The sequence below is a fragment of the Lissotriton vulgaris genome, chromosome 2_1, assembly GCF_964263255.1.
Source record: "Lissotriton vulgaris chromosome 2_1, aLisVul1.2, whole genome shotgun sequence".
In the NCBI taxonomy this organism is placed as follows: Eukaryota; Metazoa; Chordata; class Amphibia; order Caudata; family Salamandridae; genus Lissotriton; species Lissotriton vulgaris.
In genome coordinates, this window is record NC_141687.1 from 1,962,421,319 (window position 1) to 1,962,445,042 (window position 23,724).

Sequence of the window (23,724 nt, forward strand, 5' to 3'; positions counted from 1 at the left end):
CTTTTCTGCTAAACTCACCCGTGTAAAACTCAGCAAATGTGCAGAAGCGCCGGGACACCCCGTTGGGGTAGCAGCGCGCTATACAAAATACACTAAATAAATAAATCCTCCCATGGTCTTTGCCCAGTTTCCCGCTAGAGTGGGAGCCAATGGCTCCCTGTACTGGCTCAAACAGGAGTGTGCAAGGAGGGCACCAAATGTGCCCTTTAAAGCAGTCTGGTGGTGCTGGCAAGCGCCCTCACCCCAGCCCAGTATACTAAGTCCTGTCTGGGAGGTGGTCACACCTCCCCGTGAAGGAAACCTATTGTTCTACCTTCTCCTGCTTGAGCTCAGCTCAGCAGCAGGAGGCCAGTATCATGCATGTGGTTGCCAGCAATACTAGCTTACTGTTAGACCCTAAAAGGCTGGTGCCGGGAATACAGGGTGTACCCTAGGGGAGCCCCCAGTACATGAGGTCGAACACTGGAATCGTTGTTGAGGTAGGATTCCAACATGTTTGATACCAAACAAGAACAGCTTTAATTCACTCAATATATAGTTAGACATCTCATATTGATCTTGATGTCCACTATATGTACTACATGGCTGACTTCTTTTATAAAGCCTGGAGAATCAACTCTGGGGTTCGTAGAGGGGTCCTGCTCATGCAGAGGCACCCTCACACTTGTAACCAAGCACCCTGCCCTCAGTAGTGAACAGTCTGCCATAGGGGTGAAGTATGGTTCTTAAGTGCAGTGACCTCAAACATAAGGAAACTTATATCTGTTGTAAATGGTGCTAGCACCAATGTATACAGGCTGTAATGGCATGCCTTTGGTCATAGTTTGGGTTGTCTCTAATGGGTGGTATAATACATGCTGCAGGCAATTGGAGGCAACTGGTGTACCTATGCCTTGGGTACCTTAGTATCATATACTAGGGACTTACCTGGGTACACCAGTAGCCAGTTGGGAAGGTATCAAAGTACTTACCACTGTCGAATTCAGGGAGGAAGCAGAGCGACTGGAGTCCTAATTAGCATGATCCCCATCAGACTAATCAGAAAATAGAATAACACCAGCAAAAATTGGGGGTAACCATAAAAGCAGATCCTACTTGCCCACAATATTTTAACTCATTTTGTTATCTGCTAAATTTGCCAAAGTTTATTAGTTCTTACTTAAACTCATCCATGTTTAATTAATTTAAACCCTTTGAAATTAAATATGAATCAATTAAGTACAAAATGCAGTAAAATAATATTCAGTAACCATATGCTCTGTGGCTAGCGCTATCCACACAAAAGAACTTTTCAGCATCGTCATAGAATTCTCCTGCCAGCCTACCACCAAGAACAAAAATTCTCCCTTCCCAAGCCCTCCGGGACACATTCTTGGATTGGGGAATAGAGAAATACGAAATTCGGACTGCAGTTTAGGTTTAATTCTAGCCCCACATGAGGGTCTAGCATCTGCACACGCGGGGGTGGTGGCTACGATTGCATTATTGTAGCAACACTGCCAGGTCACTGTAAACAGGTCAAAGACTTTGTTCTTAAATGCGACATCTGCCAGCAGATGAAAGATTCCACAGCGACACATCCACCACAGCCACCTTTATGCATTTCAAAAAAGCCTCTGGCTTGTGTTCATCTGGACCATTGTGGCCCTTTCTCATCAGATGGGGCTTAAAACTATATTTTGGCTTCAGTAGATTCCTGCTCCTGATTCCTATGGGTATGGCCACAGCGGTCAGCTGTTGCCCGAACTATTATAAAAGATCTGCAAATCTTTATCAGGACATGCACGGTTGGCACATTCCATTCCAACCAAAGTTCGACTTTGCCTGGAAGGACTGCAGTGCCTTGAGACCCTCACTGGTGAGCAGCTCGCTTCACAAGTCCCTGATTTATTGATTCATTGATTGACAAACATGATATGGGATGTTTTGGTGTGACCCTGCAGTATTCCTCCCTATACCATCCTGAGGAAAATGTTTGTCATAGAGAGAATAAAAATGGACTTAAAGCAGTCTTTAACAGCTAGGGCACTAGCCTCAGATCACAGTTAGGTCCATCATCCTCATGGGGTCAGAGGCCATTGAACAATCTACCTAGAAAATCCCTGTGTGATAAGACTCCTATGATGTCCTGTGTGGGGTTAAATGTGGTTCCCAGGCCTCGACTGTCCCAACACAGTGGCGGCTGAAATACCATTTGACCTAAATTAAAGTTTTACAGCAACTGAATAGCTTCTGGAATGAACAAAGCATAGCCTAAGTGAAATGCATAGCCACTGGTGAAGTGAGGGAAGTGTTGGCAGATCCTGGTTGGATCCCAAACATTGGGTATCTTGTCATGGAGAAAATAGTGGACATAAACTAATTCAGGCCATACTACAGAGCACCTGCACCTGTTCTGGCCATTTAAGGTACTAGAACTGTACTTCTTCCACCTCTTGCAGGCTGCAGAAGCAAGAGACTCATCTCCCTTGATCTGATCAAACCACACTATGCTACCGATTCTCAACAGTAGGCCACATGGGTTCCTGGGTAATTACCTGTCTCCTCTCTCTACCTGCTTACCTTAGAAAGGTGATACATATCATCATCATACTCTACTGGTTACTGGCTGCTGACAAACACTGAAACCCCTTCACCGGTCTAAACACTGACAGTCTTGTGTTTTATCATATAGTCTCAATTATGTTATCCCAGTGCTCTTTATGTTTTAAGCTAATCTTTTTAAATCCTACATAGCTGATACAGAAAGGACATAATGCATGGAAAATTGACATTTTTGTATGCATTCTGTGTTTACCTCAGGAAAGTAACTTACTTATGTTTGGCATATTTGACAGCGCAACAAATTGTGGCCTATAGATCAAAGTGATATTGAAAGTAGCCTTCATCTCTGGCTCGTCAAAACAAGGGAAGGCTTTCCTGGCATAGGTTGCTTCCATCTGTGTAGTTGCAATGATCCTGAAATGAAACCAAGCTGAAAGTTAACTAAAACCCCTTTTTTGGAATTTCACATCCAATGAACTGTACATAGCCATCACATTCAATCTAACAAATTTGTATCCGTCTCATAAAATATAAATTCTGCAATTTGTATTACAATCACATGCATAAAACATATGTCCCATAATCTCTACCACTTGCCTTTCATCTTATGCCTGTTTAGAAACAGCAACAGCGCTATATAAAACGTATATTATTATTGTTTTATTATCTTCATTATTATCATTATTAATGTCATTGATAATAATAATAATAATAATAATAATAATAATAATAATAATAATAACAATAACAATAACAATAACAATAATAATAATAATAATAATAATAATAATAATAATAGCAATGCTTATTATTATTATTATTATTATTATTATTATTATTATTATTAATATTAATATTATTATTATTATTATTATTATTATTCTGGTAAGCCAGCAGGGTAAGTGAAACGCAGTAAATATGTGCAGGCCACCTGCTGCTTAATTTATATCTGCATTTAAACTCTATTGGCTGGAACATGTGATTGCTATTCAATTGTCCTGCTTTCAAGTTTTATCTTGAACAATTACATAGGGCCTACATTAGGGGTGGCCTATACACAATAACATTGGATTTAAGACTTTGCAAGGGGATTATATTGCCAAATCGAAATTGCTGTGTAAAACTGGATTCAGTATGCAATGGAAAACCTTGGACATGTTTTCAGAGGCTACAATAAATGCTGCAGACCCACAAGTAGCATTTACTTTACAGGCCCCCTTGGTGTATGGTATATAACTCTACAAGGGACTCACAGATAAATAAAATGGGGCAACCAGGTGTGAGCAAATTTGACCATGTTTAAAAGAAAGAGCACTTTAGCACTGATTAGCAGTGGTGAAGTGCAAAGAGTCCTAGAGTCAACAAAAACGAACTCTAGAAAAAAGTTGAGTGTAAAGGCAATTGGTGTGGGAGGGATGCAGCAGAGAGGACTAAGTCCAATAGTGTTTTAGGACTCTGTAAGTGCAAGGCCCCTGGGCCAGATGGGATCCCGCCTGGGTTGTACTTAAATGAACCCAAGGTAAGGGCCCCTTTACTCACATAGAAGCTAAACACAACTGTCAAGAAGGGTCCCCCACACTCCTGGATGGCTACCGCAATAGCTTTGCTTTAAAAAATAATATATCATTGATTGACTCAGTTTATGGTACGGATCATCTTTAATAGATTGACAGCAGGGGCTGATGAGAATCATATCCTGTCCTACTTTCAGTACGGATTTGGACCTGGTTGGTCTACTAACTATCAATGAATTAATTTGTATATGATCATTAGTAAATATACTCTAGCCTGACCTGGTTCAATTCATACCAGTTTTAATGACCTTACCTTGGCCTTTAAGTAAATCATTGCAAACCCTTTTGGTGATGGGAATGGATCAGACCTCCATACTTACACATCAGCTGTATTACGATATGCTAATGATTCGACTGCACTTGTCCCTGTACAACCACCAGAGGGGGTCAGTCAAGAATGGCCCTGTTTTTATTCACCCTGTATATCAACAGACTAGAGAAAGGGCTGGTTGCGACATGCGCAGATTGCGCTTAGTCAGGAAATGACCTTTACTAGAACTACTTTACACGGACGATTCAGTTCTACTAGCTAGAGATACAAAGGACCTGCAAATACTCCTCCCTGCATTAGTGGCTTTCATGGATAATCTAGATCTGGCCACAAATTTTAACAGATGCTTTGTAATGACGGCTGTTCCACAATCCACGAAAACCAAGACCTTTCAAGTGAGAGGTTATATATTAACAAATGATTTTTACTTGGGAACTTAGTTTGAACAAATTGAAATCCTCTTATTCACATCAGAAATTATGAATGTATTAGGACAATCTCTGCAGTTTCAGGTTTGAATCCAGGATGGGTAGGAAACCTTTGTTAGGGTTGCTGAAAATGCATACCCAAAATCTTTCATGGTAGCGATATCTGGGAGTATACTCATGTTAAGCAACTACATATTATTGAAAACATATATTTTAGGTTCCTGTGAAGCCTACAGCAAAGCCTTCTAGCGTACATAGGGCATGATAGTGCATGAGGAGTTGGGCGCACGCCCTTTTGTGTTGAGTAACAGTTTGGATTAGGGAAGAAACAAAACTTAAAAGGGAGATCTTTCTGGATTGTCTCTCCCTTAATAAAGCTCACCACATCCCTTGACTAAAGTACATTAATTAGTCTTTTTACCACTTGAGGAGGCCAGACTTATTTGATAACCGAGTTCAGGGCCAGCCTGGCCACAGTGGGCACCGGGCGTTTTGCCTGTGGGCTGGAAGGGTGGAGGCCCGGATTTGTACCGGTGGGGGTTGTTTTTGTTACAGGGGACAGGTTTGCAGCAGGGCTGCAAAATTGTTCCCTTGTAAGAGAAGTGCAACGGCAGTGGTTCTGCCAGCCCCCACCTCCCCTCTGGCCGGTCGGACATATACTATTTGCCAGGGCGGTTTTATGATCCCAGTCCAGCCTTGACTAAGGCACATTGGTTAAGCCTGATCTGGGTTAAAAGAAATTTCCTGATGCGTCGAATAGCAGACAGGGAATGTCAGGAATAACAAAAACTTTCAGACCGGCGGTTTGTGTTGTTGAAAACTGTTCTATGTATGGAGCTATACCTTACTTTCATGATCGATAGAAACCATCACCTTTTGCTCAGAAGATTCAACAGAAATGTATTTAATTTGTGCATAGTGGTCCCAAAAGGATGGAAAGATGGAAATGATTTAGGTCATTGCTGCTATGACCATGTGTCTCCGCAAGATACCTTGCATTTTGTAATGTTTTGTATGTTTTATGAGATACCCAGGAAAGATTATACTATCCCTCGTTTGTAGGGTCAAAATTATCGCAAAGTGTGCCCCACTTGTTTTTTTTTTAAATGTTGTTAATTTGATCTGTTCTCTGGGTGATAGATATTATGCTCATCATTTTTTTTATTGTGAATCAACTTTTATTATCACTGTGTGTATCTGTATATCGCACTCATTTGAACAAGTCTGTATCTTTTACCGACATGCTAGTCTCCATAGATATCGAGGCGCTGCATACTAATGTTCCTCAAATAGGAGCATTAAAAGCAGTCAAAAGAGCCCTTGAAAAAAGTGATGGCCACAATGACAACTTGTTCATCTTAGAATGTCTGGCCATTATATTGCAGGAGAACTTCTTTGAATTTAACAACAAAATCTACAAACAAAGCCAGGGCGTCAGTGTGGGCGTGGCCTGTGCCCCCAATTTATACATGGGAGTGTTCGAAGATCGGTTTGTTCTCAATGAAATCTCCCCTTTTTTTTAAAACATCTAACACTGGCACCGCTTTCTTGACGATATTTTCTTCATATGGAATGGTCCAGAAGAACAACTCACTGAATTTATCCTTTGGATTAATCTTTGTGACCCTCATTTAAAATTTTGCCGCAACATCAGAAAAGAAAAGATTGAACTTCTAGATATTTGGATTCAAGCTATAGGTCACACTATAAAGGTTTCTCCATATATTAAGCCCATGGCGAGAAACACTCTTATACAATATGAAAGTTATCATCCCCACCATCAGAAAGACAGCATACCATTCAGTCAGTTTCTGCTTCTCCGCAGAAATTGTACTAACACGAGTAACTTTGATCGGCATGCAGAACAACTTAAAAACAAACTCCTCAATGGAGGTTACCCACATAGAGTTAACAGGGATACCTATAAGAGGGCCAAATATTATAATAGGTAAGCTCTCTTTCATAACAAACGCAAATCTGACGAGACCAAATTGGTTTGTTTTACCCAACATTCCAATTGGACAACTGGCTCCATCAAATTATCAACTCTCAGTGGCATATCTTGATATCCAACAAGCAGGAGAATCCCCTTCTGAAACCCATCTTTGCATTCCGTAGAAATAAGAATCCGAGAAATTCCTTAGTGCAAAGCTACATGTTGTGAACATAGAACATTTGTGCAAAGATCCATCACTGATAAATGTGGCAACTGTCATGCATGTGACTTTGCTATTGTGACAGCAGAACTGGAAGGGGGGAAGTAAAAATTCCAATTTAAAGAAATGGTCAACTGTAGATCATCTAATGTTATATATTTCATCCTGTGTCCCTGCAAGCAGGGATACGTATGTGAGACAGGCAGAGAATTCCGAACCAGGTTCAGTGAACACAAATCCGCAATTAAAAACAAACAGATAGGTGCTCCTCTGATTGCTCATTGGTGCGCTTCTGACCACTCGGATAAGGATCTCAAATGGATTAGCTTGGAGAAGATCCACCATCCCAAGGATGGTAATTCTGATGGCCTCAGACGTAAAGAGAAGTGTTCTGGATTTATACACTTCAGACGTCTGTTAAAGTCCTCAATGAACACCTACCATGGGAGATTTTTTTCATTTTTATTCATGTTTCCAATGTAATTCTTTATTTATATGTGTCTTGTTCTTGTATCCCCCTTCCAAACAGTGTATGTATTATTCTATTCGTTTGACACCTTGTTAAAACTGATTTTAGAGCTTCTCTCCCTGGTACGCATTTATTAGTACCATTTTCATTGTTAAGGTTACTATTGTGTTTTGATATGCTCTTTATTTTCTTCTATGTGGGGCTCTTTACTGACTCTAACATGGCGCCCGTAGATGACTGTTGTCTTTATTCATCATGGCGCTTGCCCTCCTATAGAGTATCCTACTTACTACCTATTGGTAATTCCTTCTCTCCAGCTTTACTTCAGATTGCCACATTAGTTCCATACTGGGTTCAGCCACTAGTTTTTTGACCTGTCTATTTTTCCGTTTGGAGGTGACAATACTGACTTCAATATGGCGCCCAGCATAGACCGATCCTTTGATTCACAATGGCGCCCACCTGTCCCCGGTTGGAGGGCTCTCTACATTCTATGCTCTAGCAAGTCCATGTGCCTCTGATTCCTCACGCTCACGTGCGCCATTTGCTGCGCATATATTTGACCCTGGGAAACCCTCATGGTTGCACGATGTTGTTAGGACAGCCCCATCCGTTGCCTTGATTTGTTCATCGTAAGAAGGAGGAGCTGAATATTCCAGTAAGCAAAGTGCTTGTTGCTTGTGCTGGCCACTCTTTCATATTTACTTTAATTTTGTTCTCTTTTTACAGCTCCCCTTCTGTTATTAAACAACTCCTTAGTCCAGGCTGCATGAGTTGCCTTATTTTCCCTTTGGCACTTAGCCTCCCCCATGTTGAAGCCTGTACAGCGCAACTTGAGTAAGTTACGTTTCATATTACTCATCACTTTAAATAGGCTTCATAATTTCTGCTTTTTTTATTTTTACTTCTATGGTTTGATTCTGCCTTTTTAGATTCTCGCTATTGTGGCTTTATTATATTGGTAAACAAAAAGAATGTACCTTCACAACCACTTAGTTTTAAGAATTATTTAGAACAGAAATAAACGCAAATCAATACGTTATTCCTAGCCTTTGACTTTGGCTAATTAATTTTTAATTATTCAACACTTTTATAAAAAGAAGAACATGTAATCAACTCAACAGAGAATACATTTTTGTGATGTCCTACTAACAATACACATAACAACTGAAAAAATCACAAATCGATTGTGCAAATTGAGAAAAAAAATTTCAAACAAAAATCACAAATCTTATCAACAACAACAACAACTATGACATATAGTGGTCAAATCATCTACCTGGTGAAAACAGTTGGAATGTAATTGAAATCATTCTTGCATATTTACACAATTCAAAACAAATGCAACTGTACAAAATACAATTCCAAATTGATGCAAAGATTCCTAGCGTTCAGGATTCAAGCTATACTTAATATAGTAGCCGACGCGTTTCAAGTCTCGGTTTTAAGAATTGCCGGACTCTCATCAGGGCTGGATGAGTCTTTTGGAGGTAAGCCAACTGTTTATGAAAAAACAAAAAAACGATTGGAACTACTCTTCCCAAACAGTCTATAACAAAGAGCAATCATTTAAATTTTTGAAAAGATGTTCCCTACCTGGTCACTTGACCAGCGGAAAATTGTGCGTCCTCTATTAACCGTTTATGCAGTGCTCGCCTGAAATTGACAAGGTGACAGAGGCTAAGTCGAGTTTGAAGTCATTTTTATAGCCCAACAAGGGATTAGAAGAAAAACGGAGTTTACCTAGTATAGGCTCACAACTGGCATGCCATCTCCAACCTTCAGTGCCTTAAGGGACAACGTGGCAGGTTTTTATACATCGACTCTAATGGAAAAAATTAAAACAAAGCCTAGCGTTAAACATTTCGTACGCCTGCTGAAGGCGCGTAAAGCGCTCAACAGGCCAGCACTTACGTGAGTGTTTTGATGAAAACATGTAGGAAGTCACGAGTTAGGGGAGTGCGGGGCAGCGCCGATGTTTAGTTTCTAAAAGGGAAAAGGAAACCGAGTTGAAAGAAAACCTCAACTCTAGGGTCAGGACTCATCAGCGTGTTCATTATTGGATAAAAGCGGCGGGGCGCGCTTACCTTAAAGGTGTGAATGAATCTCTGAAAAGAGTGTCTCCTACACAATCAAAGAGGGGACCGGCCTCCATGCTACCATCTTCACTACTAGTTGAAAATTACGGACTGGAGTCACGTGACGTAGGCGGAGCTAGGCCTCCTAGTCATGAAAATGCATTCTGGGATATGTGGTCCATAAGCCCTGAAAGCACGATTGATTGTCACCAAATTTCATCGCTGGTCGCTAAGTAATTGACCCATGCTAGAAATACATAGTGATTGAAGAAAGCGGGAGCAATGAGCCGATTATACCCTATTAAGCTCACTCATGCAGTTCAGACCTTTGTTTATACTGTCGAACTTCATAATTAAATACGCCTCTTTGCGCAGTAAAGCACTGTCCACGCACACAGAGCCATGTTTTGAGTCAATTGTTGCCAGAACAGTCCACTTGAGCTGATTCTCATTGTGATTTAGGCTCAGGAAGTGTTCAACCATTGGTGCTGATTGGACCTTTTTCCTGATTCTTGAACGGTGTTGGGTTATTCTAATGTTGATTTGTTGGCTCGTTTTGCCGATGTACACCCTGTCACATGGGCAAAGCACTGCATAAACCACATTTTTCGTTTTACAATTAGTAAAGTTTGTGTGTTTCCACGAAATTCCATTGTGATCAAAAACCTCCCCCTCCAGTGTTGTGGGGCAAGCAACACAATTCCCACATCGATGATGACCCACGATGGGTGGCAAGTTCCAATGTGTTGTCAAATTGCTCCTAGGTTTCGGGATGTAACTGTCAGCACGTATCAGTTGCTGACCAATACTGAGGTTTTTCTTCATAGCGAAGATGGGCTTGGGCATAGGGCAATTAATGTTCTCCAATAAATGCCAATTCTTAAGGACAATTTGTCGAAACTTGTTAGTGTGAGGACCGAAGGTGGTCACACAGACAAGTTTGTTGAGGTCTGACTTACTCTTTTTCTCTAACAGAGACTCTCTTGGTGTGAATCTTGCTCTTTTTGTCGAATGTTTAAGCAACTTTTGTGGATATCCCCTCCCTTCCATTTCTTTACAGAACAATTCAGCATGTTTATCGAAGTCCCCAATCTCAGTGCAGTTCCTCCTAATTCTTAGCAGTTGGCCATAGGGTAAGTTTTGTTTTAAGCACTGAGGGTGCGAGCTATTGAAATGCAGAATGGTGTTTCTGTCTGTCTCCTTTTTGTACAGTGATGTGACAAGTTGTTCCTCTTGGCATCTGATAGAGACATCTAAGAATGTCATTTCATGATTACTTGATTGTAATGAGAACTTAATGTCAGTGTGACGTGAATTGACCCAGTTGTGAAATAGGTCCAACTCGGTCTGGCTCCCCTGCCACAGGAGCCAGACGTCGTCTATGTACCTCAACCACTGTAGTATCTTATCAGAAAAGGGATTATTATTAAAAATGAATTTCTCCTCGTATTGGGCCATATAAAGTACAGCCATTTCCGGCGCATAAGGACAGCCCATGGCTGTCCCTTTGACCTGTACAAAAAACTCATTTTCAAACTTGAAATAATTCATGCGGAGGGAAATTTCCACCAGAGAGAGTATGAATGATGTAGGCACCCTATGGGGTCTTTCCCTAGAGTCAAGATATACCTCAATCACCTCAAGTGCCTCGTCCTGAGGGATTTGGGTATATAATGACGTGACGTCCATTGTTGCCATTAACTGTGTCTCATTGTTGAACTGTATGCCCTCAACCTTCGTGATAAAGTCAGTTGTGTCCCAGAGATATGATGTGACATGACAGAGAAACGGTTTCAAAAAGTAATCAATATATTTAGATATTGGCTCCAGTGCTGAATCGCAGCCTGAAACTATGGGCCTTCCAGGGGGGTCAGCGCTATTTTTATGTATTTTTGGCAAAAAATACAACACCGGTGTCCTCGGATGTTTTTTGTTTAAAAATTCAAATTCTTTGGGGCCAAGAAAGCCTTGTTCAAGCCTTGTTTCTTGGCCCCAAAGAAACAATGGACGTCACGTCATTATATACCCAAATCCCTCAGGACGAGGCACTTGAGGTGATTGAGGTATATCTTGACTCTAGGGAAAGACCCCATAGGGTGCCTACATCATTCATACTCTCTCTGGTGGAAATTTCCCTCCGCATGAATTATTTCAAGTTTGAAAATGAGTTTTTTGTACAGGTCAAAGGGACAGCCATGGGCTGTCCTTATGCGCCGGAAATGGCTGTACTTTATATGGCCCAATACGAGGAGAAATTCATTTTGAATAATAATCCCTTTTCTGATAAGATACTACAGTGGTTGAGGTACATAGACGACGTCTGGCTCCTGTGGCAGGGGAGCCAGACCGAGTTGGACCTATTTCACAACTGGGTCAATTCACATCACACTGACATTAAGTTCTCATTACAATCAAGTAATCATGAAATGACATTCTTAGATGTCTCTATCAGATGCCAAGAGGAACAACTTGTCACATCACTGTACAAAAAGGAGACAGACAGAAACACCATTCTGCATTTCAATAGCTCGCACCCTCAGTGCTTAAAACAAAACTTACCCTATGGCCAACTGCTAAGAATTAGGAGGAACTGCACTGAGATTGGGGACTTCGATAAACATGCTGAATTGTTCTGTAAAGAAATGGAAGGGAGGGGATATCCCAAAAAGTTGCTTAAACATTCGACAAAAAGAGCAAGATTCACACCAAGAGAGTCTCTGTTAGGGAAAAAGAGTAAGTCAGACCTCAACAAACTTGTCTGTGTGACCACCTTCGGTCCTCACACTAACAAGTTTCGACAAATTGTCCTTAAGAATTGGCATTTATTGGAGAACATTAATTGCCCTATGCCCAAGCCCATCTTCGCTATGAAGAAAAACCTCAGTATTGGTCAGCAACTGATACGTGCTGACAGTTACATCCCGAAACCTAGGAGCAATTTGACAACACATTGGAACTTGCCACCCATCGTGGGTCATCATCGATGTGGGAATTGTGTTGCTTGCCCCACAACACTGGAGGGGGAGGTTTTTGATCACAATGGAATTTCGTGGAAACACACAAACTTTACTAATTGTAAAACGAAAAATGTGGTTTATGCAGTGCTTTGCCCATGTGACAGGGTGTACATCGGCAAAACGAGCCAACAAATCAACATTAGAATAACCCAACACCGTTCAAGAATCAGGAAAAAGGTCCAATCAGCACCAATGGTTGAACACTTCCTGAGCCTAAATCACAATGAGAATCAGCTCAAGTGGACTGTTCTGGCAACAATTGACTCAAAACATGGCTCTGTGTGCGTGGACAGTGCTTTACTGCGCAAAGAGGCGTATTTAATTATGAAGTTCGACAGTATAAACAAAGGTCTGAACTGCATGAGTGAGCTTAATAGGGTATAATCGGCTCATTGCTCCCGCTTTCTTCAATCACTATGTATTTCTAGCATGGGTCAATTACTTAGCGACCTCTTTGATTGTGTAGGAGACACTCTTTTCAGAGATTCATTCACACCTTTAAGGTAAGCGCGCCCCGCCGCTTTTATCCAATAATGAACACGCTGATGAGTCCTGACCCGAGAGTTGAGGTTTTCTTTCAACTCGGTTTCCTTTTCCCTTTTAGAAACTAAACATCGGCGCTGCCCCGCACTCCCCTAACTCGTGACTTCCTACATGTTTTCATCAAAACACTCACGTAAGTGCTGGCCTGTTGAGCGCTTTACGCGCCTTCAGCAGGCGTACGAAATGTTTAACGCTAGGCTTTGTTTTAATTTTTTCCATTAGAGTCGATGTATAAAAACCTGCCACGTTGTCCCTTAAGGCACTGAAGATTGGAGATGGCATGCCAGTTGTGAGCCTATACTAGGTAAACTCCGTTTTTCTTCTAATCCCTTGTTGGGCTATAAAAATGACTTCAAACTCGACTTAGCCTCTGTCACCTTGTCAATTTCAGGCGAGCACTGCATAAACGGTTAATAGAGGACGCACAATTTTCCGCTGGTCAAGTGACCAGGTAGGGAACATCTTTTCAAAAATTTAAATGATTGCTCTTTGTTATAGACTGTTTGGGAAGAGTAGTTCCAATCGTTTTTTTGTTTTTTCATAAACAGTTGGCTTACCTCCAAAAGACTCATCCAGCCCTGATGAGAGTCCGGCAATTCTTAAAACCGAGACTTGAAACGCGTCGGCTACTATATTAAGTATAGCTTGAATCTTGAACGCTAGGAATCTTTGCATCAATTTGGAATTGTATTTTGTACAGTTGCATTTGTTTTGAATTGTGTAAATATGCAAGAATGATTTCAATTACATTCCAACTGTTTTCACCAGGTAGATGATTTGACCACTATATGTCATAGTTGTTGTTGTTGTTGATAAGATTTGTGATTTTTGTTTGAAATTTTTTTTCTCAATTTGCACAATCGATTTGTGATTTTTTCAGTTGTTATGTGTATTGTTAGTAGGACATCACAAAAATGTATTCTCTGTTGAGTTGATTACATGTTCTTCTTTTTATAAAAGTGTTGAATAATTAAAAATTAATTAGCCAAAGTCAAAGGCTAGGAATAACGTATTGATTTGCGTTTATTTCTGTTCTAAATAATTCTTAAAACTAAGTGGTTGTGAAGGTACATTCTTTTTGTTTAGCAATAATCGGCCCTACCTTCCCTCCCCAACTATGCTGGGCCAATCCCCTTCTTTGAACATTTATTATATTGGTATCGCATACCGCGGACCCCTTTCCATTCTTGCTCTTCGATTGGAGGGGTAAGCGTTCCCTTAGTTCATGGTAACCTATGGATATTCCTTTAGCCATTGCTGTGATATAGTATGTCACTAGCTTTTATGCTCATTCTTTATAATTTTCTTTCATTTTACCATTTTATCTCATGATATCTTTCTATATATCTTGTGTTTAACAATATAGCTATCCTTAACATCCCGTCAAGTGGGTCGAGGTGCCATCAACATTGACGTGATCAGCTACAATATTTTCTGTCTCCAGATGACATCATTTTTACCCAGTATGTGGCCCTACTACTGATTTCTTTTATTTCTTCTTTACTGTCTCTGGGTACTTAGGCCTCCAGTAGGATGGCGGGCGGACTTTGCCTGCCCGCCATCCTTGTGAAAAACGGGACCCCCGCCAAAGGAGCGGCGGTCCCGCCTTGAGCATTAGGATGCGCCCGCCACACAGGCGGGAGCATCCTGTATTTTTACCATTGCGACGGGTGGTGCAGAAAGCGCCGCCCACCGCAATTCAAAGCACAACATGACAGGCACCACGCGGTGCCTGCTATGTTGCACTTTAAAATGCGGGGGTACCATAGGTACCCCCCATGTGCACCCCCCTGACTCCGCAGGGAGTCTCTGCATGCATTTCCGTGGCAGCATCGCGCGACACAGAAATGCATGTGAGGACGCCCATCATAATATGGCTGGCGGTGTCTCATAGACACCGCCACCATATTAAACATTTTTCGCCCTGGCCGCAAGGCGACTGGGGCAGAAAAGCGGCGGACAGTGTTTCCGTCCGCCGTGATCCCCCCCGCCATAGTAATATGGCGGGGGAAATGGGTGGCGGGCGGGCATTTACGTCGGGCGGATCGCCACCACGATCCGCCCGACATTGTAATGGGCCCCTTAGTTTCTCTCTCTGATTACTCCACTGTAGCACCGCTCTTGATCTGTTCCACACAGGGATGGTACTATTCATTAAGTTGCCTGCTGCTCCTCACCATACACTTTTGTGCTCTACTTATTTATTCATTTTTTCTTATGTTCACTTATTGTTGTGTCTTTATCATGCTCCGTTATGCTACACATTCATGATGCTGTTTTACAAATATTTCTTAATTTCTTGTTGTCCCTACAGACATATGTAGTATGTATATTTATTGAGCCCAAATTATTGTGCATTGAGGAACATTATTCATATCCAGGATGGCTGCTGGCCACCACCCTACATGTTTTCACAGCGCCCTGATGAAGGAATTGGCATTACATCTCTCACCTCCGAAACGCGCGTCAGCGCATTGCTTGTGTTTTTGTGAATATTTTTATTGTATATTCTGTGTATGATATCATTGTCTCTTGTTTTGTGATTTTTTAATGTACCTGAATTATTCTAAGTTTGTGTTTTGTCCTGAAGTTTGTAATTACACATTGTTTATTGATTTAAAGATTGTGATTATGGGGCTCCATAATTATCGATGTACACTTGTATTACTCTATATGATATTTTCACTCGTATTTGTGTTATTTATATTAATGTTGTATATTACATTAGAAAATCTAATAAACGTTATTTTTTAGAAATTACTACTGGTTTTTGGGACATGTAACTTTGTGGATACTCTACCCTTTGAAAATTATAAAAAGGGAAATTGTACTTGTTGGCTATTGCATTCCCCTGCTCTCCCTATTAACCTGTTTCAGGTGCCCTCTTTTCTTTCTTTACAATGTATATTTTATGGTTACATTCTTTAACCGAATGAAGAAATATGAAAGGTCTGCCATCTTTGCTGCTGCCAAAGAAAGACAAACACCATACATTATCTTGGTGTCTAGGACACTGTAGTAGCATTACAATGTCATGTGTGTGCCCCTTAAAGTTCAACCTAAGGCAGCTAGGTAACAATTAACACAGCTTTGTGCAGGATAAGTCTTTTTTGTGGAATCACACAACTTCCGCCTAATCAAAACAATTCTGCCTCACAACGTGTGGTCTGAGCTAAAGCCCCTTTCATGGTAATTCTCTCATGTCTGGCATTAGCTGCACAGTGAAGCCAAACTATAGCTAGACTTTTCAGGGTGGAGGTGCAAGCAGGCCAAGAAGTGACTAGAGCAATAATCTCCCCCAAATCTATTGTGGCAGAATTCCTGCATGTACAGCATGAGCTCCTGCTCCAGTGTAGTTGGGATGAGCAATGCCTCTTCTGATGCTTAGCTGCAAAGAGATGGACATGATTGCCATTCATCACTACAACCTGCACAATACTCCTGCAATTTAAAATACATTAAATCATGGAATGGCTAATGTTTGCAAGCCCAAAACAACTATCGAATTAATGGACACACTCAATCCCTCAATTTATTTTTATTTGGGGGTGGGTGGTTGAAGACATGAGCACTGGCAAACAAGTGTCTCAGGCATTGCCTGAAAACGATGTTGTTTCAGGCTCTGAATACTTACTGCCTTCTCATCTGTAATCGAAAGAACACAGTCCTTGTCTATGTGTTTTACTGCTATCTTTCTTGTCTCTAAAGTATGCATTTCTTTGGGTCACTTCTTGTGGTTCCTTACTATTTTGCTAAAAATTCAATTTTTTTAACTTTGTTATTTGTTTTAACTATATTTTTGGATGAAGGAAAGTAAGTGCAGACTCTTTGATATTAACTTTCAACACTACTCTGAATTGCACTGGATAATTTACTTTTACTTCAACTTTTAGCTACAGAACTGCAAGATTGGGCCTGCTCAAATCTTAGAAAACGTAATGCATCCTTGGTGGCAGGGTTTGAAGATCTTTCAAAAGGTACAATACAGTGCACCAATCAATCTAGTACGTTTAGGTGTGGCTATTAAAGGGTGTTAGGTGTAAGAAAATATTTTGTTTAGCAGTAAACAAATGTTAAACATGTAATTACCACATTTGCCCTGCACTATGCATTTGTAATGTATGCATAAAGAAATATGAAAAAGCTATAGGGTAGGAAAAAAAATAAATCACCAGGGTACATGGATATCATAGGGTTATGCACATTCTTTTAAAATTCTTACACAACTCTTGTGTCACACAATGGATGAGAATGAGAAAATGGCTGTAAATTATAACCTAGTTTATGCATCAAACCTATTCTTGATTAGTCGTTCATATTTGCACATATGCAGCTTTAAAGTGCAATAAAAAAAGGTGTACATTAATAAGGGTATATTATTTTACTGCGGTGCATCAATATTAGTCTTATGTCTTCACTGAGAGAGTGGTTAAGAACAATACTGTTTCTAAAGGATCATTTTATATGTTTCATTTATATAAAACATGTATCATACAAAGACAACACAAGACAGGAAAAGCCATAATTATGCAGTTAGTGCTTCTCCTCTTACACCCACCACTTCTTGAAGAATGCCGCATTGATCATCCAAAGCCGATTATTTGCAGACCTTGCGGACAACCTCAATTTCCTAAAAGCCATTTCTTATGAAGATTATGTCTTACCCTCATAATTCATCAATACATTCTCTAGCGAAGCTCTCTCGTCCCTACTTACCATTGGTAATGTCTACCTGACTCAAGTCATCTTCTCAGAAGCTACGAAGACAGACAGATATTCCCACTCCTAAAAAACCTACTCTAGATCATGATGACCTCACCAACTATGACCCATCCTTCACCTATCCATCTGAAAGATCATTCAAAAAGCAGAGTATGCCCAACTCAAAGAACACCTCAAAGCTTGCATTTTTCTTCACAATTTCCAATCAGGCTTCAGATAAATCTATGCAAACACAACAGGTGATGGACCGAATGTGGATCAATGTCACACACTCAACCCAGTCCAAAGATCTGGGCCCAAATCCATTGTTATGTTGCACTCCACACCACCCTGGGTTAGACAATGGCGATATGCAAATCAGCTCTGACCCTGTGCCCCATGGGAACAGTCCAGTCCGAACTACAAAAGCCATGTCCTTCCCAGAACGGAATCAAGCATCCGAGGACCGGACCGGTTTCGAGGTAACACCTCTCATCAGCCCGGCTAGCTTGACTCCAGTGGTGTGGAGTGCCTGGGACCCACGTCTGGGCATCCCCAGCGCACTTAGGGCGGAATATGCAAACACAACAGGTGATGGCCCGAATGTGGATCAATGTCACACACTCAACCCAGTCCAAAGATCTGGGCCCAAATCCATCGTTATTTTGCACTCCACACCATCCTGGGTTAGACAATGGCGATATGCAAATCAGCTCTGACCCTGTGCCCCATGGGAACAGTCCAGTCCGAACTACAAAAGCCATGTCCTTCCCAGAACGGAATCAAGCATCCGAGGACCAGACTGGTTTCGAGGTAACACCTCTCATCAGCCCGGCTAGCTTGACTCCAGTGGTGTGGAGTGCCTGGGACCCACGTCCGGGCATCCCCAGCGCACTTAGGGCGGAATATGCAAACACAACAGGTGATGGACCGAATGTGGATCAATGTCACACACTCAACCCAGTCCAAAGATCTGGGCCCAAATCCATCGTTATTTTGCACTCCACACCACCCTGGGTTAGACAATGGCGATATGCAAATCAACTCTGACCCTGTGCACCATGGGAACAGTCCAGTCCGAACTACAAAAGCCATGTCCTTCCCAGAACGGAATCAAGCATCCGAGGACCGGACCGGTTTCGAGGTAACACCTCTCATCAGCCCGGCTAGCTTGACTCCAGTGGTGTGGAGTGCCTGGGACCCACGTCTGGGCATCCCCAGCGCACTTAGGGTGGAATATGCAAACACAACAGGTGATGGGCCGAATGTGGATCAATGTCACACACTCAACCCAGTCCAAAGATCTGGGCCCAAATCCATCGTTATTTTGCACTCCACACCACCCTGGGTTAGACAATGGCGATATGCAAATCAGCTCTGACCCTGTGCCCCATGGGAACAGTCCAGTCCGAACTACAAAAGCCATGTCCTTCCCAGAACGGAATCAAGCATCCGAGGACCGGACCGGTTTCGAGGTAACACCTCTCATCAGCCCAGCTAGCTTGACTCCAGTGGTGTGGAGTGCCTGGGACCCACGTCTGGGCATCCCCAGCGCACTTAGGGCGGAATATGCAAACTCAACAGGTGATGGACCGAATGTGGATCAATGTCACACACTCAACCCAGTCCAAAGATCTGGGCCCAAATCCATCGTTATTTTGCACTCCACACCACCCTGGGTTAGACAATGGCGATATGCAAATCAGCTCTGACCCTGTGCCCCATGGGAACAGTCCAGTCCGAACTACAAAAGCCATGTCCTTCCCAGAACGGAATCAAGCATCCGAGGACCGGACCGGTTTTGAGGTAACACCTCTCATCAGCCCGGCTAGCTTGACTCCAGTGGTGTGGAGTGCCTGGGACCCACGTCTGGGCATCCCCAGCGCACTTAGGGCGGAATATGCAAACACAATATAAATAAATCTATATCATAGAGACTGCTACCTAGCACACCATAGAAGCCCTCCTCATCACAGATGAAGATGACCCCTGCCTCTTAATATTGCTTGACCTCTCAGCTGTCTTTAGGGCAATCAACTACTTCACCATCCTCCACACTCAAATGGCATTAACTGGGAACGTCATTGTATCTATCCCTTTTCACATTCAACTACTACAATGAAGGCTCTACTCACAGAACAGCATCAAAAATCACCAATATGCCAGAGATACACAATTGAAGTTCAGAGTATTAAACACACCAGAGATCCAATGCCTCCAACAGTGATTACACCTCATCCAGAGCTAGATGTCCAGGGCCATCCAGAAGCTCAACAACACAGAATTCCTGTTATTTGCCAAGAACAACAGGCAATAAATAGTACAAACCTGCCTCAGAGACATGACCCCTGAAGGTTTCGAACCACAACTTTGAACAAATGCCAAATCACTTGGATTCACTCTAGACACCAGCCTCACCCTCAAGGAACACATTGCCAAAAACACAGAGAGCTTGGTACCAGCTTTCTCTTCTAAACAAAGTGAAACCATTTCTTCAACAAAGTGACTTCAAAACTGAGGTTCAACCCCTGAACTCTTGCATATGAATGCTGATGATGCCCTGCACGATGGCTTCCCAGGCTCCACTTTTCTCCTCCATTTAAGTGGTTATTTCTAAGGGTTGGCCAAGTTACAAAGATCTTGACTCTGACTTGAAGCCCTTCCGGACTGTTAGAAATTACCTCACTTTTTGCCAGGGAAATCTCATGAGAGGTGACAGGGTGGTTCCACCTGATGAGCGTAAGGATAAAGTGCTCAACTTAGCTCATGAGGAACATTTTGGAAGGAGCCTTACCAAAGCACAAGTCAGAGAAAGATATTGGTGGCCAGGAATGGATCAAATGATAGAGAATGTTGTCAAAGACTTCACTTGTGTGCCATTAATGATAAGTCTCATGTGACTAGGCATGCCCCTCCCCCCTGTGGAAGTGCCTGATGCTGTGTGGACCAAGTTGGGATTGGATATAATGGGTCCCTTTGAGTTAATGCCTTCTCATGAGAGGTTTGTCATTCTTTAGTGGGCTACACCTCAAAGTGGGTGGTTTCCAAGTGCATGAGTACTGTCAATGCAAGGTCAGAGATTGTAAAATGTCATTGCTTCAGAAGGTATTCCCAAATATCATGGGCCCGAGTTCACAGAACTAATTTAAGACAAAATCCTAAACTTACTATTCACAGAAGGCACTTGCTCATTTTGGTATTCACAGAAGGCACTTACTCATTTTGGTATTCACAGAAGGCACTTACTCATTTCGGTATTCACAGAAGTTGAGTCCTAACTTTAGAACTCCTAAATGCCTTCTGTGAATACCGAAAGTCTTAAAGTTAGGATTTTTCTCAGTTTAGGAGTAGTAAATTTAGGACTCCTAACTTTAATACTCCTAAACTGAGGAAAATCATAACTTTAAGACTTTCGGTATTACAGAATGCATTTAGAAGTCCTAAAGTTAGGAGTCCTAACTTTACTACTCCTAAACAGAGAAGAATCCTAACTTTAAGACTTTTGGTATTCACAGAAGGCATTTAGGAGTCATAAAGTTAGGACTCCTGACTTCTGTGAATACCGAAATGAGTAAGTGCCTTCTGTGAATACCAAAATGAGTAAGTGCCTTCTGTGAATACCAAAATGGTAGTAAGTTTAGGATTTGCCTTAAGTTAGTTCTGCGAATCGGGCCCTTAGTCACTGACAACGGGGTGCAGTTCACCTCCCATGAGATGCATACTTTTCTTGGAGATCTTGGCATTATTCATCAGAAGACAGCTTTATATTCTCCCCAGGCCAATGGCCTCACAGAGAGGATGAATAGGGTGGTCAAGAGTTGTGCTCAACGGACACAAAATTCTTGAGTTTCCTTTAGCGATGTGTTGAGAGAAACTTGGTGGGCACAACGCACAGTTCCTAATGCCATTTCTCAAAAATCGCCTTTTGAAGCATTGAGAGGGTGGATGGCGAATTCTAAATTAAATCCGGTATGGCTCCCCGTTTGGAAGAACAGTATTGTGACTGAAGAATTAAGAAGCAGAAATATAAACTATAGCATGATGACAAGATGTCAGTCAGGGAGAAGAAATGTAATCTGGGTGACCGTGTTCTGGTAAAAAAAAAAGTCAAGCATGGTCACAAAGGTTCATCTAATTTTCTTGGCCTTTTTGTTGTCACCGCAATTAAGAAAAACGTTGTAACTCTGGACAATGGTTGTACCTGGAGTATGTCCAGACTGGTTAAGTTCACTGAGACAACTCACCGTACAACTTGTAACCATGGTTGTGTTTCTATGGAGGGAGACACAAACAATGGTTAATCAACTAGACACAGTCATGTACCTGTGAGATTTAAGGATTATGTCTTGTATTAAAGTATTATTGTTTTTCTGTTTCACTCTGTTGTTGTTCCTATATTACCAATGCTGGGAATTTTTCTTATTGCTTTTACTGTTCCTAATTGTTCCTTATGTATTGGCCATTGTAAAGAGACATTTCCTGTTCTGTTGTTTTTATGATTTTGTAAGGGGGATGTGTTGTAATCAACTTGCATGTGTTAGTTATAGAATATAGAATCGGATTACCTCATGAAGTGTTATGTGGCATTCTGGATTTGGATGCGCTGCTGTTGAGACCTGTATCTGTCGGTGGTTGTATTTGAAAAAAGCCTAACTTGGTTTTCCCTTGGATTCTGGCTTTTATTACTGGTGATGAGGAGCTCTTGATTGGGGACAAGCCTGACAATGCAAGGTCAGAGATTGTAAAATGTCATTGCTTCAGAAGGTATTCCCAAATATCATGGGCCCGAGTTCACAGAACTAATTTAAGACAAAATCCTAAACTTACTATTCACAGAAGGCACTTGCTCATTTTGGTATTCACAGAAGGCACTTACTCATTTTGGTATTCACAGAAGGCACTTACTCATTTCGGTATTCACAGAAGTTGAGTCCTAACTTTAGAACTCCTAAATGCCTTCTGTGAATACCGAAAGTCTTAAAGTTAGGATTTTTCTCAGTTTAGGAGTAGTAAATTTAGGACTCCTAACTTTAATACTCCTAAACTGAGGAAAATCATAACTTTAAGACTTTCGGTATTAGAGAATGCATTTAGAAGTCCTAAAGTTAGGAGTCCTAACTTTACTACTCCTAAACAGAGAAGAATCCTAACTTTAAGACTTTTGGTATTCACAGAAGGCATTTAGGAGTCATAAAGTTAGGACTCCTGACTTCTGTGAATACCGAAATGAGTAAGTGCCTTCTGTGAATACCAAAATGAGTAAGTGCCTTCTGTGAATACCAAAATGGTAGTAAGTTTAGGATTTGCCTTAAGTTAGTTCTGCGAATCGGGCCCTTAGTCACTGACAACGGGGTGCAGTTCACCTCCCATGAGATGCATACTTTTCTTGGAGATCTTGGCATTATTCATCAGAAGACAGCTTTATATTCTCCCCAGGCCAATGGCCTCACAGAAAGGATGAATAGGGTGGTCAAGAGTTGTGCTCAACGGACACAAAATTCTTGAGTTTCCTTTAGCGATGTGTTGAGAGAAACTTGGTGGGCACAACGCACAGTTCCTAATGCCATTTCTCAAAAATCGCCTTTTGAAGCATTGAGAGGGTGGATGGCGAATTCTAAATTAAATCCGGTATGGCTCCCCGTTTGGAAGAACAGTGTTGTGACTGAAGAATTAAGAAGCAGAAATATAAACTATAGCATGATGACAAGATGTCAGTCAGGGAGAAGAAATGTAATCTGGGTGACCGTGTTCTGGTAAAAAAAAAAGTCAAGCATGGTCACAAAGGTTCATCTAATTTTCTTGGCCTTTTTGTTGTCACCGCAATTAAGAAAAACGTTGTAACTCTGGACAATGGTTGTACCTGGAGTATGTCCAGACTGGTTAAGTTCACTGAGACAACTCACCGTACAACTTGTAACCATGGTTGTGTTTCTATGGAGGGAG

The 23,724-nt window shown here is 41.6% G+C and overlaps 1 protein-coding gene across 1 annotated transcript in view; it reads right to left on the reverse strand.

Moving 5' to 3' along the window:
• LOC147733565 (aminopeptidase N-like) overlaps positions 1-23,724 on the reverse strand; it is a 268,819-nt gene that overhangs the window by 236,381 nt on the left and 8,714 nt on the right. The window contains exon 2 of the mRNA XM_086958151.1: positions 2,816-2,958. Within this exon, the coding sequence (XP_086814277.1) occupies positions 2,816-2,958 (143 nt within the window). The remainder of the gene's footprint in view (positions 1-2,815; positions 2,959-23,724) is intronic.